Below are 19,067 nucleotides of genomic sequence, written 5' to 3' on the forward strand. Positions count from 1 at the left end.
TGAACTAAACAAGGGTTAAATCATTGTGTTATCTGTGCTTATAAAGCAGACAGTAAAGTACAAGGGAGAGCAGTAAGTAACTGTGTGCACAGCCCCGGCAGACTCTCACGTATTACTACTCACCGGCAGGGAGGGAGAGCAGTAAGTAACTGTGTGCACAGCCCCAGCAGACTCTCACGTATTACTACTCACCGGCAGGGAGGGAGAGCAGTAAGTAACTGTGTGCACAGCCCCGGCAGACTCTCACGTATTACTACTCACCGGCAGGGAGGGAGAGCAGTAAGTAACTGTGTGCACAGCCCCGGCAGACTCTCACGTATTACTACTCACCGGCAGGGAGGGAGAGCAGTAAGTAACTGTGTGCACAGCCCCGGCAGACTCTCACGTATTACTACTTACCGGCAGGGAGGGAGAGCAGTAAGTAACTGTGTGCACAGCCCCAGCAGACTCTCACGTATTACTACTCACCGACAGGGAGGGAGAGCAGTAAGTAACTGTGTGCACAGCCCCGGCAGACTCACGTATTACTACTCACCGGCAGGGAGGGAGAGCAGTAAGTAACTGTGTGCACAGCCCCGGCAGACTCTCACGTATTACTACTCACTGGCAGGCAGGGAGATCAGTAAGTAACTGTGTGCACAGCCCCGGCAGACTCTCACGTATTACTACTCACCGGCAGGGAGGGAGTAATGTATTTCAGTCTGATGACTATTCATGTCATCTGTCTCATCCTCTTCCTTCACATTTAATAGCCCAGTGCCCGGATTTTCCTCTAGACGCCCTGTAATTACAGCAGGAAGTTACTTTGTTGTATACAGATGTATTATTTAGACACTGTAACACATTTTGTTTCTGAATTATATATTATTGGTTTAGCTTCTATAAAAAAATGCACTGTATAAAATTGTTCTGATGAGAAACCTTTTCTTTTAACAACTACAAAAAAAAAAAATCTGTTTTAATTATATTAAGGTAGTTGATAAATAAATATGAAACAATTAAGTGTTCAGCAATTACATGTAAATTACCTTTAAAGGGACAGTCTACTCCAATTTTTTTTATTGTTTAAAAAGATAGATAATCTCTTTATTACCCATTCCCCAGTTTTGCATAACCAACACTGTTATATTAATATACTTTTTACCTCTGTATTTAACTTGTATCTAAGCCTCTTCTGATAGCTCCCTGATCACATGACTTTTTATTTATTATCTATTGACTTGAATTTTAGCCAATTAGTGTTGTGCACTACACATTGAGCACAATGTTATATATATGGCCCACATAAACTAGCAGTCTCCTGTTGTGAAAAGCTAATAAAAAAACCTGTGATAAGAGACAGGCAGGAATTTAGAGGTTTAAATGTTATAAAGTATATTTATATAACTATGTTTGTTGTGCAAAGCTGGGGAATGGGTAGTAAAAGCATACTACATTTGGTGTTGACTGTTCCTTTAATTACCGTATTATGAGTTTAGGGGACACTGGAATAATACAAACATGTACTTCAAGGGCAATGGAAGGTGCCTTTGGTGCTTTCAAAATAATAAAAAAAATGCCTGAAGTATCTCCTGCTTAAAGGGACACTGAACCCAATTTTTTTCTTTTGTGATTCAGGTAGAGCATGCAATTTTAAGCAACTTTCTAATTTACTCCTATTATCATTTTTTTCTTCATTCTCTTGGTCTCTTTATTTGAAAAAGAAGGCAGCTAAGCTTTTTTTGGTTCAGCCCTCTGGACAGCACTTTTTTATTGGTGGATGAATTTATCCACCAATCAGCAAGGACAACCCAGGTTGTTGACCAAAAATGAGCCGGCATCTAAACTTACATTCTTGCATTTAAAATAAAGATACCAAGAGAATGAAGAACATTTCATAATAGGAGTAAATTAGAAAGTTACTTAAAATGTCATGCTCCATCTGAATCACGAAAGAAAAAAATTTAACTTTTTTTTATTTGATCGCATTTGGCGGTGAAATGGTGACATTAAATATACTAAAATTGGCCTAGATCAATACTTTGGGTTGTCTACTACACTACACTAAAGCTAAAATCAACTCTACAAGCTCCCTAATTAACCCCTTCACTGCTGGGCATAATACATGTGTGGTGTGGAGCGGCATTTAGCGGCCTTCTAATTACCAAAAAGCAACGCCAAAGCCATATAAGTCTGCTATTTATGAACAAAGGGGATCCCAGAGAAGCATTTACAACCATTTGCGCCATAATTGCACACGTTGTTTGTAATTAATTTCAGTGAAAAACCTAATATTTGTGAAAAAGTTTGTGAAAAAGTGAACGATTTTTTTTATTTGATTGCATTTGGCGGTGAAATGGTGGCATGAAATATACCAGCCCTTAACGACGTACAGGGTATATCGCTGGTCTTTAAAGACCAGCTTGTGTAAGACGTACCCTGTACGACATGCATCGTTAAGGGGTTAAACTAATTACACCTAATCTAATAGCCCTATCAAAATAAAAAAGCCCCCCCAAAATAAAAAAACCCTAGCCTAAACTAAACTACCAATAGCCCTGAAAAGGGCCTTTTGCGGGGCATTGCCCCAAAGAAATCAGCTCTTTAACCTGAAAAAAAAAAAATACAAACAAACCCCCTAAAAATAAAACCCACCACCCACACAACCAACTCCCCAAATAAAACCCTGTAGAAACTCCTTGAAGAAACAGAAGAAAACAGGAGCGCAACTCCGTGCACCAAACAGTACACGGACGATCTAAGTGTAGAATTAAAGCTTTAATGTTTAAAGATACATATAAAACACAAATTACAAATATCCACTCACATAGAAACCCTCAAACATATGAGGTATGTGCTCGCATCTATGTAAGTGTAATGGGAAAACGTCCCTCCGCCAGCTCCTTTCTCTCACCCTCCTGTGAGTATTTGTATCCAGCGAATAGATTCCCTCAAAGTTTCAGGACCCTCTCTGTATCGATCAGGAAAGCGGTGCACTGTGAATAGCCGGCTCCAGTATGACCCTATTCCTGTCGTCAGCGTGCGGTCAATGGGCGTGGCCTAACGCGTTTCGCGAGGCTCCTTATTGCTGAAGTGTATGGAACTTTGTTCTTTAAGCAGCTTATTATACAGCATTGTTTCTAGCTGTCTCCGTTACTCAAAAAACAGTCTGTGTTATTTCATTTAGATATGTAAAAGCACATATTCGTTAGCTTAAGAGGAATATACAAACATAAAGGAAATCCACATAATAATTCATTTCACATATAGATAAAAATATCCTAATACTAAAAAATACATATATATGCTAGCAATGTTAAAACCATACTTCATACACCATAATAAAAAATTGTTATAAAAGCTTTCAAAATTCATAAATTAATAGATAAATATATATAAATACAGCATAAGTCTAACCTATTAGCAAATTTATTAACCCTTCACAAAATTGATCCTAATCAAAAAATAAATAATATACTTAAAATGATATAATATATAACAAACAATGCTGTATAATAAGCTGCTTAAAGAAAAACAATGCTGTATAATAAGCTGCTTAAAGAACAAAGTTCCATACACTTCAGCAATAAGGAGAGATGTGTAGAGGTGTGGTAGACGGAACGGACATAAAAAGGTGCAAATGAGCAAGATGGGCATTGCCTCTGACGAAGCGAGGAGGAGCCTCGCGAAACGCGTTAGGCCACGCCCATTGACCGCACGCTGACGACAGGAATAGGGTCATACTGGAGCCGGCTATTCACAGTGCACCACTTTCCTGATCGATACAGAGAGGGTCCTGAAACTTTGAGGGAATCTATCCACTGGATACAAATACTCACAGGAGGGTGAGAGAAAGGAGCTGGCGGAGGGACGTTTTCCCATTACACTTACATAGATGCGAGCACATACCTTATATGTTTGAGGGTTTCTATGTGAGTGGATATTTCTAATTTGTGTTTTATATGTATCTTTAAACATTAAAGCTTTAATTCTACACTTAGATCGTCCGTGTACTGTTTGGTGCACGGAGTTGCGCTCCTGTTTTCTTCTGTTTCTTCAGGGAGTTTCTACATATTTTTTGCACCCACGGAGCATACACCAGTGGGTAAAAGGAGCAGCAGGACTGTATGGAGAAAGACTGTGGAGAGACTGTTCACATATGGACTATATAATATTTTCCATCTGCTTATTAGAATAATTGGTGGTAAGAGCATATACATTTATTTTATTTTATACTGCTTTTATACATTTGGTGCTAAGACGTGTATGTTGCATTTTAGCAACTAATATCAGTATATAGGTACACTAATATACACATTTTTAGCTAGATTTATTATACTAATTTGATCTGTTGATTCTTTTATGGTGGTGCTTTGGAAAGTTTTTCTACCAAATAAAACCCTAACTAAAAAAACCTAAGCTCCCCATTGCCCTGAAAAGGGAATTTGGATGGGCATTGCCCTTAAAAGGGCATTTAGCTCTATTGCAGCCCAAAGCCCTAACCTAAAAATAAAACCCACCCAATAAACCCTTAAAAAAACCTAACACTATCCACTTACAGTTTTGAAGATCCGACATCCAGCCGGAAGAAGTCCTCATCGAAGCGGCAAGAAGTCCTCAACGAAGCCGGGAGAAGTCTTCATACAAGCCCGGGAGAAGTGGTCCTCCAGACGGGCAGAAGTCTTCATCCAGACGGCATCCTCTATATTCATCCATCCGGCGCGGAGCGGGTCCATCTTCAAGACATCCGACGCGGAGCATCCTCTTCTTTCCAACGACTAACGATGAATGAAGGTTCCTTTAAATGATGTCATCCAAGATGGAACAGCCAATAGAATGCAAGCTCAATCCTATTGGCTGATTGGATCAGTCAATAGGATTGAAGTTCAATCCTATTGGCTGATTGCATCAGCCTATAAGATTTTTTCAACCTTAATTCCGATTGGCTGATAGAATTCTATCAGCCAATCAGAATCTAAGGGACTCCATCTTGGATGACGTCATTTAAAGGAACCTTCACTCGTCGTTAGTTGACGGAAAGAAGAGGATGCTCCGCGTCGAATGTCTTGAAGATAGACCCGCTCCGCCCGCCGGATGGATGAATATAGAAGATGCCATCTGGATGAAGACTTCTGCCCGTCTGGAGGACCACTTCTCCCGGCTTGGATGAAGACTTCTCCCGGCTTCGTTGAGGACTTCTTGCCGCTTCAATGAGGACTTCTCCCGGCTTCGTTGAGGATGGATGTCGGATCATCAAAACTGTAAGTGGATCTTCCGGGGGTTATTGTCAGTTTTTTTAAGGGTTTATTGGGTGGGTTTTATTTTTAGGTTGGGCTTTGGGCTGCAATAGAGCTAAATGCCCTTTTAAGGGCAATGCCCATCCAAATGCCCTTTTCAGGGCAATGGGGAGCTTAGTTTTTTTTTAGTTAGGGTTTTATATGGGGGGTTGGTTGTGTGGGTGGTGGGTTTTACTGTTTTTCCAGGTAAAAGAGCTGATTTCTTTGGGCAATGCCCCGCAAAAGACCCTTTTAGGGGCTATTGGTAGTTTAGTTTAGGCTAGGGTTTTTTTTTACTTTGGGGGGCTTTTTTATTTTGATAGGGCTATTAGATGGCAGAAGCTCTGTTTATTCCAAGAAAATTGTTTCTGACAAGAGGTCATAATTTAAGGTTGGAGGAAAGGAGATTTAATCTCCTGCAACGGAAACGTTTTTTCACTGTAAGAGCAATAAAATTGTGGAACTCATTACCAACGGAGGTAGAGAATGCCAATACCATAGATACATTTAAAAATAGTCTGGATAAATTTCTGTATATAAACAAAATTAATGGATTTGATTGCTAGTATTAAATGGGTCACATTTTAAATGGGGTTATTTAAGCTTAAACTGAGCTTTTTGTAAGTATTTTAGATTTGTATAGGTTGAACTCGATGGACTTCAGTTTTTTTCAACCTTATCTACTATGTTACTATGTAATTAGTTTAAATATCTTGTATTTTGTGTAATTTAGTGTGTTTTTTTGTAATTTAGGTATTTGTATTTAATTTATTTAATTGTATTTAATTAAGGTAATTTATTTAATTGTAGTGTAAGGTTAGGTGTTAGTGTAACTTAGGTTAGGTCTTATTTTACAGGTAAATTTGTATTTATTTTAGCTAGGTAGTTAGTAAATAGTTAATAACTATTTAGTAACTATTCTACCTAGTTAAAATAAATACAAACTTGCCTGTAAAATAAAAATAAACCCTAAGCTAGCTACAATGTAACTATTAGTTATATTGTAGCTAGCTTAGGGTTTATTTTATAGGTAAGTATTTAGTTTTAAATAGGAATTATTTAGTTAATGATAGTAATTTTATTTAGATTTATTTTAATTATATTTAAGTTAGGGGGTGTTAGGGTTAGACTTAGGTTTAGGGGCTAATAAATTTAGAATAGTGGCGGGCGACGTTGGGGGTGGCAGATTAGGGGTTAATAAACGTAGGTAGGTTGCGGTGACATTGGGGGAGGGAGATTAGGGGTTAATAAAAATAATATAGGTGTTGACGATGTTGGAGCAGTAGATTAGGGGTTAATAAGTATAATGTAGGTGTCAGCGATGTCGGGCGGCAGATTAGGGGTTAATAAGTGTAAGATTAGGGGTGTTTAGACTCGGGGTTCATGTTAGAGTGTTAGGTGTAAACATAAATTTCGTTTCCCCATAGGAATCAATGGGGCTGCGTTACTGAGCTAAACGCTGCTTTTTTGCAGGTGTTAGACTTTTTCTCAGCCGGCTCTCCCCATTGATGTCTATGGGGAAATCGTGCACAAGCACGTACAACCAGCTCACCGCTGACTTAAGCAGCGTTGGTATTGGAGTGCGGTATGGAGAACATTTTTGCTCTACGATCACTTCTTGTCTTTTAACGCCGGGTTTATAAAAACCTGTAATACCAGTTCTACTTGTATTTATTGCCCTATAACTTGCAAAAAAAGAACATGTGAACATTGGGTATTTCTAAACCCAGGACAAAATTTAAAAACTATTTAATATGGTTGTTTTTTGGTGGTTGTAGATGTGTAACAGATTTTTTCCATCATATTTTATAAAATGTTTATAGTAAATTATATGATATGATGAAAATATTGGTATCTTTAGAAAGTCCATTTAATGGCGAGAAAAACATATATAATATGTGTGGGTACAGTAAATGAGTTAGAAGAAAATTACAGCTAAACACAAACACAGCAGAAATGTAAAAATAGCCCTGGTCCCAAACGGTCAGAAAATGGAAAAGTGCTGTGGTTCTTAAGGGGTTAATATACTTTATAAGATTTAAACCTCTACATTTCCGACACAACCAGACAGTGCTAGTTAATGTGTGTCCTATGGATAAACTGTGGAGTTATGCAGGAAGTAGTACTGATTGGCTAAAATGTTTGTAAATAGCATTAAGATAAGGGGCAGTCTGAAGAGGTTAAGATACAAGGTAATCACAGAGGTAAGAAGTATATTAATAAACCAGATTTGGTTATTCAAAACTGGGGAATGGGTAATGAAGGGATTATCTATCCTTTCAAACAATAAAAAAAATTGAGTAGACTGTCCCTTTAACAGAAGATATTGTTCAGCTACTTACTATAAAATTATATACCTGTATCTGTACAGATATCCGACCCAGTAATGCTGCAGCTGTAGTGCTATAACTATACCCGGTTTCAGCAGACATAGCTTGTCTTGTCTATGTGAGCTTAGACAAAGTACTACTACAGCTGTAGTACTTTAATTATACCTGTGTATCAGCACACACAGCTTGTCTATGTGACTCAGACCCAGTACTACTGCAGCTGTAGTGCTATAATTATACCTGTGTATCAGCACACACAGCCTTTAGTTGTTTTTTTGCACTATATGACTACTGCAGCTGTAGTGCTATAATTATACCCGTGCATCAGTACTACTGCAGCTGTATAATTATACCATGTATCAGCATACACAGCTTGTCTATGTGACTCAGACCCAGTACTACTGTAGTTGTAGTGGTATAATTATACCTGTTTATTAGCACACACAGCTTGTCTATGTGACACAGACCCAGTACTACTGCAGCTGTAGTGCTATAATTATACCTGTGTATTAGCACACACAGCTTGTCTATGTGACTCACACCCAGTACTACTGCAGCTGTAGTGCTATACTTATACCTGTGTATCAGCACATACAGCTTGTCTATGTGACTCACACCCAGTACTACTGTAGCTGTAGTGCTATAATTATACCTGTGTATCAGCACACACAGTTTGTCTATGTGACACTGACCCAGTACTACTGCAGCTGTAGTGCTATAATTATACTGTGCATCAGCACAAACAGCTTGTCTATGTGACACACATCCAGTACTACTGCAGCTGTAGTGATATAATTATACCTGTGTGTCAGCACACACAGCTTGTCTAGACTCAGACCCAGTACTACTGCAGCTGTAGTGCTATAATTATACCTGTGTATCAGCACACACAGCTTGTCTATGTAAGCTCAGACCCAGTACTACTGCAGCTGTAGTGCTATAATTATACTGTGTATCAGCACACACAGCTTGTCTATGTGACTCAGACCCAGTACTACTGCAACTGTAGTGCTATAATTATACCTGCGTATCAGCACACACAGCTTGTCTATGTAAGCTCAGACCCAGTACTACTGCAGCTGTAGTGCTATAATTATACTGTGTATCAGCACACACAGCTTGTCTATGTGACTCAGACCCAGTACTACTGCAGCTGTAGTGCTATAATTATACTGTGTATCAGCACACACAGCTTGTCTATGTGACTCAGACCCAGTACTACTGCAGCTGTAGTGCTATAATTATACCTGTGTATCAGCGCACACAGCTTGTCTTTGTGACACAGACCCAGTACTACTGCAGCTGTAGTGCTATAATTATACCTGTGTATCAGCACACACAGCTTGTCTATATGACACAGACCCAGTACTATTGCAGCTGTAGTGTTATAATTATACCTGTTTATCAGCACACACAGCTTGTCTATGTGACACAGACCCAGTACTACTGCAGCTGTAGTGCTATAATTATACCTGTGTATCAGCACACACAGCTTGTCTATATGACACAGACCCAGTACTACTACAGCTGTAGTACTATAATTATAACCGTGTATCAGCACACACAGCTTGTCTATGTGACTCACACCCAGTACTACTGCAGCTGTAGTGCTATAATTATACCTGTGCATTAGCACACACAGCTTGTTTATGTGACTCACACCCAGTACTACTGCAGCTGTAGTGCTATAATTATATCTGTGTATCAGCACACATAGGGCTAGATTCCACTCGAGTACAAACACAGCTGAAAGTAAACTTTACACATGGGCAATTTAGCACTCGTATTACAAGTTGAACTTAAATTGTTTACGCGCGACTGAAACCCAATGCGAGCGAACTTCAGGACTTCCTATATTAAAACGGCATTAACTTCGCCCCATAGAAAATAAATGGAGCGTGCTAGGCCTACAGCGCTTAACCCAAATTGAGTTATTCATATTTTACATCTTTAAATATATATATATATATATATATATATATATATATATATATATATATATACCTATATATAATAAATTTTGGACTTTTATTTGAAACTACCTCTGGACCTCCTGTTTTTTGCACAAATGATATATATAAATATATATATATATATATATATATATATATATATATATATATATATATATATATATATATATATATATAGTGAAGATTGGAGTAGCCGTGTTAGTCCAGTAGATAGATGCTCAAAAAACAAAGTATTGCAGTATGCAGTGATACCTTTTTTATTGGACTAACATAATATTTAAAAGACAAGCTTTCGAGAGTTTTCCTCTCTTCCTCAGGTCTAAAGCAATACTGATCATTCTGATATAGATACACATCACATACAACAAATGGAAGGGGGGGGTGAGAGGGGGGTCATAAAAGCAGAGAATGTGTCTGAAGGAGAAAATAGCTGAGAATAGCCAGAAAGAATAAACAGAGGAGAGTAAATAGGCCAGATGAGAGGAAAAACAAAAGGAAAAAGAAACCAATATAGGACAATAAGATTTGTGTTAGGACAGAATGTTAGCCCCTTGGATAAGACTGATTTTTCAGGTATTGAAAGGTGATGATTAGAGAGGTTTACAATCCCAGTATTGTGCATGAATTGTTTTTGGTAGTTAGCAGGCTCAGTTTGGTTTGGGTTATTGGTAGTTCATACTCACACACAACTATTTCAGTTTTAACAACAATTACTACCTACAAATGACAGGGACAGCGATGGGCACAAAAATGTCACCCCAATACGCCAATCTTTTCATGGCGTACCTAGAATACAGATTCTTATGTACTCAGCCCCACAAACCTTATACATATTATCGTTACATCAATGATATTTTCATAATATGGACAGAAGGAGAAGAAAGCCTCTTAGATTTCCACAAATCATTTAATTCATTTCACCCGTCAATAAACCTTAAAATGGACTTTTCAAATCATAGTGTGAACTTCTTGGACTGCACAATAACTGTCACCAATGGCATCCTTCATTCATCTATATACAGAAAACCCACAGACAGGTAAAGCTACCTCCACAATTCCAGCTTCCATCCCAATCACACCAAACAAGGTATCATCTACAGCCAAGCTATCAGATATCACCGCATTTGCTCTGACACAAAAGACAGAGATCAGCACCTGAGTACACTGTCAGAGTCATTTAGGCAAAAGGGCTACAAGGAAAGGACAATATCTAAAAAAATCAAATCTGCCCTAAAAACACCACGGGAAAGACTCCTACAATACAAAGAAAAGGAAAACAAAACAAGAACCCCTCTAGTAGTCACTTACAACCCTACTCTGGAAAGAGTGCACAAAATTATTAAAGAGCTACAACCACTAATTTCAGAGGACCCCACACTCAAAAAAATATTTCCTGAACCCCCCCCCATACTAGCATTCAAACAACCGCCTAACCTGAGACAGAGATTTGTCCGCAGCAAATTAACCACAAAACAGAAGCTTACACAGAATGGCACTGCACGATGCAACAAATCACTCTGCAAACTGTGTCAACATATATGTGACAACAACACAGCCAGACACAACAACGCGTCATACAATATTAAAGGATCCTATTCGTGCTCATCTGCTAATGTGGTGTACATGATACAGTGTACAGCGTGTGACAGAGGTTGCTACATTGGAGAAACTGGCCTAAAGCTGCATCTCAGAATGAATCTACACAGACACTCGATCAAAAACCACAAGGAAAATGAATATTGTACCCCTGTTGGTCATCACTTCACCCAGACTGGTCACTCCATCCTTAACCTCAGGATTAAAATTCTTAAAGGGAATTTCAAAGACTCTCATTAACGAAAGACGTTTGAGATGAAAATGAAGACACATTTCAATACCAGAAATGAAGGACTTAATGTAGACTCTGGCTTTCTCACACACTACCATACCTTTCTATAATCTCTCATCTTATTGTCCTATATTGGTTTCTTTTTCCTTTTGTTTTTCCTCTCATTTGGCCTATTTACTCTCCTCTGTTTATTTATTCTTTCTGGCTATTCTCAGCTATTTTCTCCTTCAGACACATTCTCTGCTTTTATGACCCCCCTCCCTTCCATTTGTTGTATGTGATGTGTATCTATATCAGAATGATCAGTATTGCTTTAGACCTAAAGAAGAGAGGAAAACTCTTGAAAGCTTGTCTTTTAAATATTATGTTAGTCCAATAAAAAAAGGTATCACTGCAAACTGCAATACTTAGTTTTTTGAGCATCTATCTACTGGACTAACACGGCTACTCCAATCTTCACTTCTATGGCAGATACCGTATTCAGCCGCATAAAGAAGCAAATGATCAAACTGATTAGAAGAGAAACACAAATTAACAGTGACATATATTTTCTTACACGTTGTAAGAAAATGTATCTAATCCCTAATGGACTTTGAATTAAGAACCCACTTTCTACTACCCACAATTCACCATATGCTGAGAATCTCTGCAGACAGACTAGTGAGAAACTACGCAACAATGATATGAATATATATCTTGAAGCGCCAAGATATCAACCATACAAGCTATACTCCAAAATACGGAATCTCCCAACCAGATCCCCAAATATCAATGGAATAAAGTGCTTAGTGGGTACAGCGCTACAATGCCCTAAAGGAAGGGTATGTGGCTAAATATGGTGTCCACGATTGGTAATAATATCTATAATAGGTGATGACTGATGGGCCTAAATAAATAGGTGTTAAAATAGAAAAGCAGAAGTGTAATAGATCAAATACTCCTATATACTTAGTTCATAACATTTAATATGACATAAGAAGTTTAAAATCCTTAACAATTAAAGCATACATAAAATACAATATATTACGAAAAAAACTCTAAAACAAAAACTAATGGTACCATTGTATGTCCATGGAAAAGGTGTCCAAATGTTAATATAGCTATTAATCCTGAAAGTCCGAAAAAACAGTCAATGATCCTATAATGTGTCAAACTGATATAATATCCCAATGTTGGTGTATTCAAACTTAGTATAATAAGGTGATCACTCAGTGATATGTGAGAAAAAAAAAATTAAATTTTTTTTTTTTTCTTACAAGTCTCCTTGCAAAATCAAAAATTAAAAAACAAAAATTAAAAAACAAAAAATATTTCCTGAACCCCCCCCCCATACTAGCATTCAAACAACCGCCTAACCTGAGACAGAGATTGGTCCGCAGCAAATTAACCACAGAACAGAAGCTTACACAGAATGGCACTGCACGATGCAACAAATCACTCTGCAAACTGTGTCAACAAATATGTGACAACAACACAGCCAGACACAACAACGCGTCATACAATATTAAAGGATCCTATTCGTGCTCATCTGCTAATGTGGTGTACATGATACAGTGTACAGCGTGTGACAGAGGTTGCTACATTGGAGAAACTGGCCTAAAGCTGCATCTCAGAATGAATCTACACAGACACTCGATCAAAAACCACAAGGAAAATGAATATTGTACCCCTGTTGGTCATCACTTCACCCAGACTGGTCACTCCATCCTTAACCTCAGGATTAAAATTCTTAAAGGGAATTTCAAAGACTCTCATTAACGAAAGACGTTTGAGATGAAAATTATCACACATTTCAATACCAGAAATGAAGGACTTAATGTAGACTCTGGCTTTCTCACGCACTACCATAACTTTCTATAATCTCTCATCTTATTGTCCTATATTGGTTTCTTTTTCCTTTTGTTTTTCCTCTCATCTGGCCTATTTACTCTCCTCTGTTTATTTATTCTTTCTGGCTATTCTCAGCTATTTTCTCCTTCAGACACATTCTCTGCTTTTATGATCCCCCTCTCACCCCCCCTCCCTTCCATTTGTTGTATGTGATGTGTATCTATATCAGAATGATCAGTATTGCTTTAGACCTGAGGAAGAGAGGAAAACTCTTGAAAGCTTGTCTTTTAAATATTATGTTAGTCCAATAAAAAAGGTATCACTGCATACTGCAATACTTTTTTTTTGAGCATCTATATATATATATATATATATATATATATACATATATATATATATATATATATATACAGTATATATATATATATATATATATCATTTATTTTTTTATTTTGTTTAAATTATTTTTGTGAATAATTTTTATTTGAAACTTTATATATGAGTGTAACACTTTATTTTAATGTATTTACGTTGTGTTTGATGCACATTTGTTTTAACTGTTACACTTTACGTTAGGGGGACGATTTATCAAAGCGTCAAACTGGGCGCATTCGCTGGAGTCAATACGTTCGCCAGACATCGCTGCCACAAATCTACATACGACGGCCTTATTTATTAAAAAGTCTGTAAAAAACATGCGCATCAAGTACGGCACGATGAGCATCAGACTGTTGATAAATAAGTAATCGATGTCGCAGATATTCTGTTTTTTCCAACTTTATTTATACCATTTCATTACTGTCCATGAACAAGCACATTTCTCTAAAGGTAATCTTTTATTTTTTATCTGTTAATGTCCAAGAAATAGCTAGATTTATACCTGAACAAACAGTAATCATTGATATATGATTATTTTCACATAAATGAATGTGTATTTCTATTTCTATAAATCATGATATGCCTATCTCATGTTTTTTTCTTTTTTTTAAATGATAGAGTTTGTACATATATCTTTGCACATACTTGTGTGTGTATACAGTGGATATAAAAAGTATACACACCCCTGTTAAAAAAACTAACACTAAAAAAACTAAAACTACTCATTGCCCCTAAAGGTGTGAGATTCCTCTATGGGATTATATTAGATGCTTTTTGTAATAGATCAAAGAGTTTACTCACGTGGGGACCTCTATCTTCCATATTGTGTTTTAGCGAAGGCATCAATCAAGCATAATATTATGTGTAAATATAATGCTTATTATGTATATTTCTTATGATATATTCTTGTACCATCCTCTTGTATGGATTAATTTTGGTGTAATATTTATGTACTATAGAAGGTATAGATGTCCTAAATACACCTCCCAGTAAAGAAAGGGTCATGCTAGGGGTTATACCAGTAAAGGAAGGGTCATGCTAAGGGTGTTTTCAGTACAACACAATCTGATTGGTTTATTGTTTTTATAAATTGTGAACACTTGAATGTACAAATTTTGCCTGATGAAACAGTGGATAATACGCAGAGAAACGCATTGAATAGATTTGGTTATTGTTGTTGTAATGACCGTGTGTTCATTCAAGCTTTTTAATAAATGGTTTTAAATTTCATCTGATCGTGTTGGCTGCTGTCTTGCTAGAGGTGTAAGGCAGATGCTAAGCCTAGGATCCAATTTCTGACCAGAGGGTTAGTGTGCTGAACTGATTCAAATTGTTCAGTCTGCTCCTACCAGCATGTGCGTGCTTATCCGTATGTGAGTATAACATCTGCAGTTATATGTTTCTTGAGCTATACACTGTTCACACAATGTGGCGTCTTCATGTTGTTCCCTTATAGGGTTAGTTTTGGTTGTCATTTTTACTTAAGTGTTTCTAAGGTGCACTTACCAGACCTAACCCAGCCTAAAGCTTCTTAATTGACCTTGTAAGACCTAACTTAGGACCTACTCACATGACCATATTAGGCCCAGTGTTACAACCAAAAGCACCAATAAAATATAAAATAAATATATTAATCCATGCTATACATCAACAGTTTCTGGCAGAACACGCAGACACACAGAGTAACCGTGATGTTAGAATTAAATCATTTATGACTAAGTGGGAACCGTACATATTGCATCTACCAATGGGACTGAGGAGGAAACTCCTGCGCCCCTTCCAACATTCCATGTTCATGCTAAGTGAGAACCTACGAGGACGCTGGTGCGTACCAGAGTCGGACTCAGACCCTGACTCTTAACTAATACACTACTAATATGGACTGACACAACCAGTACAGCACTAGAAGTTTTGGTGGCTACATGTAGGGACCCTTGGAACGTGAGCACATCCATCCGCCGACACAACAACGCAGCAACCTGAATACTCCTTTATCCACATATCAAAGGTACTTAAGTTGTCTTGAGTTTATGTTTTATGTTATTAGTTGGCATGACTGCATCAGCCTATTGACATAATTGCAGTCTTACAACATTAATGCCTATTATGGAAGGCCTGACTTCGCACTAATACTATAAATGCAAAAGAACCCTACTGGAGTGTGAAAGTAAACCTCAATATAGTGCAATTAGCACCTCAGAGCATAATTTTTCCATACTTGGTACGATATCACCCTGCAGCATCCCCTAGATTCATTGATGCAGTTAGCCAATATCTATTTATGAGTATGTTTTGTATTGTTTTGTATAGTTGTGTTTTCTTAAACGTTTTAATTATGCAGGGGGCCTGACCACTCCACATGGCTCAGGGAAAATCTGATGGACACAATTCAGACTCGGATTCCTTGAAAAGACTATACTACACCTCATATTGTTATTGCCTTATGATGATAAAACATTGTACAATGCTGTGTGGCAGTGTTTAGGTTCACCTGTAAAAAAAATTCAAAAATAAAGTTTAAAAAAAAATAATATATAAAATAAATATAAAATAAAATGGCCTATCAGTCAGAAAACTATCTATTGAGGGGTTATTAAGTAAGTGACAAATTTTAACCCCTTGAGTTCCTGGGTTAAGACACATTTATCAAATGAGGAGCCCAGATATTATTTATGTACCATGTAAATAAGAAGATATGCAACAATGGAAGAAAAGTCATTTAAATAATAAAGCAACTTTAACTAGTAAGGTACATGGCCTTGTGCTATCAAAGTAATTAGGAACCATTTCCGATTTTAAGTTCTGATTCCCTACATTCATAGCATTAAAATATTTTCTATTTAATATGCATTTTCTGATGAGTAATACAATTTTATTTCATAATAAAAAGTTTCCCCACTTTTATAACATGAAAATGCTTGCTCTCCTTTATAATTACCCACATTCAGAGCATTATAACCCATTTTTAGTCTCCACTATGAACATTGTGATGAGTAATAAGAGTTGATATCTGTGTAAAACATTTCCCACCGGCACAACATGAAAATGCTTCCTCACCTGTAACAAGATGTGATTCCTGGGTAGAACATTTCCCACATTCAGCACATGAGACTGCTTCACTCTCTTTTGTATGAATTCTCTGATGTTTAATGAGATTTGATTTCCGAGTAAAACATTTTCCACATTCAGAACATGAAAATGGTTTCTCTCCTGTGTGACTTGTTAAATGAGTAACAAGGTTTGTTTTCTGTGTAAAACATTTCCCACATTCAGAACACGAAAATGCTTTCTCTCCTGTATGAATTTTCTGATGTTTAAAAAGAGATGATTTTAGAGTAAAGCATTTCCCACATTCAGAACATGCATACGCTTTCTCTCTTGTATGAGTTTTCTGATGTATAATAAGATTTGATTTCCTGGTAAAACATTTCCCACATTCAGAACATATATGTCTTGTGTGACTTCCTTGATTTTGAAAAAGATTGACAGAAGCATCAGCATGTTGACCATGACAAGGATAACTGCAGTTTGTGACTCTACCTATGGAAAAGAAATATAGTGAAATTAATGCTTTTTATTAATGGCACAATTATTTTATTGTAAAAACATTTCCACTGTTCAGAATTAGTGTCTACTATAAGAGGAGGGGACGGGCTATGACTTCTACACCTATGTAATTAAACATTTATGGAACATCTAGAAATAAAGCTTTTTGTAATGTAATCTAAAATGATGGTAAAACATTTACAAAACAATAGCATAAGGAGTAAAATAAAAGTAAGTTAATTTATGAATCATAACCATTTAGTGCTGTATGGCTAGCACAGCTATTGGAGAAGAGGTGGAAACATCACCATGTGAATAAAATAAAGCTTTGCGGTGGGCGGCAGGAGGGAGTTATGTTTGTAAAAAAGACAGAAAATAAAAGTATGTTTTAAAACGCAATTAAAAATCATGAATGAACATACCTTGTCATATCATCTTGGGCAATGGAAATGCAAAACAAGTACTGTCCTCACTTGAACAAAAAGTGCAGGGCTTGTGAACTCTTACCTTCAGTCCACAAAATCACAATGAAATAGGGAGGGACAAGTAAATTAAATCAAGCACTACAGCATGCATAACATTCCTGCCACAGAGGAGGCATACACATGAACTCACAACATTCAGATTGTGAAAAAGTTGCTCCTTAGAGCTCAGAAACCCTTCTGGCAGAAGAAATAGCCAGAAGAAAAAGAATCTTACAAGATAGAAGCTGAAGGTCTAAACCATGCATAGGCTCAAAAAGAGGAGTTTGAGGCGTTTGAAGAACCCTCAAAAACAGATAAAGATTCAAAGGAGAAAAAAACATAATTTTTACTTGACTGCTAAATATAATTCTTTCAAAGTGGCAAGAGTCCACAATCTGTTACATATGGGATTACATTCCTACCACTGGGAGGAGGCAAAGCTTCCCAAACCCCAAGAGCCCTATAAAACCATTCCCACCTCACACACACCTTAGTTTAACTTAAAGCCAAGCAGTAAGGTTTAAAATGGAGTAAGAGCTATAAAAAGGAGCAGGAAAAAAAAAAAGATGTGCTTAAAACAAATCAACCTCAGTAGAGGGTGGGGGCTTGTGGACTCTCTAAAGAAATGAATTAATCAGGAAAGTATGAATCATGTTTTCTTTCATATAGGTGTTGAGAGTCTACAATATGTTACATATGGGAACTAATACCCAAGCTGTGGAAGTCCACTATTAACTATAAATGGAGGAATTAAAAAAAACAGCTTTTTTTGCAGAGGTATTACTCAGAGGAAGCTATAATATCAAAATGGTAAAATTTAGTAAAGGTATACAAAGAAGACCAAGTGGCTGCTTTGCAAATTTGAACATCAGAAGTCTCATTCTTAAAAACCCAAGAGGTGGCAACTGACCTAGTAGAAAGAGCCATAATCCTCTGTGGCAGAAGCTTACCCCCCTCCAAATAAGCCTTGTGAATCAAAAGTGTTAACCAAGAGGCTAAAAAATAGCAGAGGCCTTTTGACCTGTCCTATGGCCAGAAAAAAAGGAACAAACAAACTAGAAGTTTGTCTGAAAACCTTAGTAGCATTACCCTAATATTTCAATGCTCTAACAACATCCAAAAGATCTTTCAGAAGCATTCTCAGGAGGGAATAACAATCTTCCTAATAAAATTACATGTAGTCTGCAAAACAGCCTTATTCTAATGGAATATCAGATAAGGAGACTCACAAGAGAGAGCAGACAATACAAAAATTCTTCTGGTAGAAGAGAATGTTAAGAGAGAGACAACACTTTCCAAGAAAGTAGTCTAATGTCTAATACATGTATGGGCTCAAAAGGGCCTGCAAAACCCTTTAACACTAGGTTAAGACTCCTAGAAGGAGAAATAGGCTTGATAACAGATTTAATTCAGACCAGGGCCTGAAAAAAACAAGCAATATAGCAATTTTCCGAGAAATAATA

General features: G+C 37.1%; 1 protein-coding gene across 1 annotated transcript in view; it reads right to left on the reverse strand.

The window, feature by feature from the left end:
• Window positions 1-448: 448 nt before the first annotated feature.
• Window positions 449-19,067, reverse strand: part of LOC128655613 (gastrula zinc finger protein XlCGF71.1-like) — a 65,437-nt gene continuing 46,818 nt past the window's right edge. Inside the window, exons 4-5 of the mRNA XM_053709204.1 lie at window positions 16,652-17,134; window positions 449-781 (exon numbers count right to left, since the gene is read on the reverse strand). Coding sequence (XP_053565179.1) covers window positions 666-781; window positions 16,652-17,134 — 599 coding nt within the window. The 3' untranslated portion in view covers window positions 449-665. The remainder of the gene's footprint in view (window positions 782-16,651; window positions 17,135-19,067) is intronic.

Source organism: Bombina bombina, chromosome 4 (assembly GCF_027579735.1).
Source record: "Bombina bombina isolate aBomBom1 chromosome 4, aBomBom1.pri, whole genome shotgun sequence".
Lineage (NCBI taxonomy): Eukaryota > Metazoa > Chordata > Amphibia > Anura > Bombinatoridae > Bombina > Bombina bombina.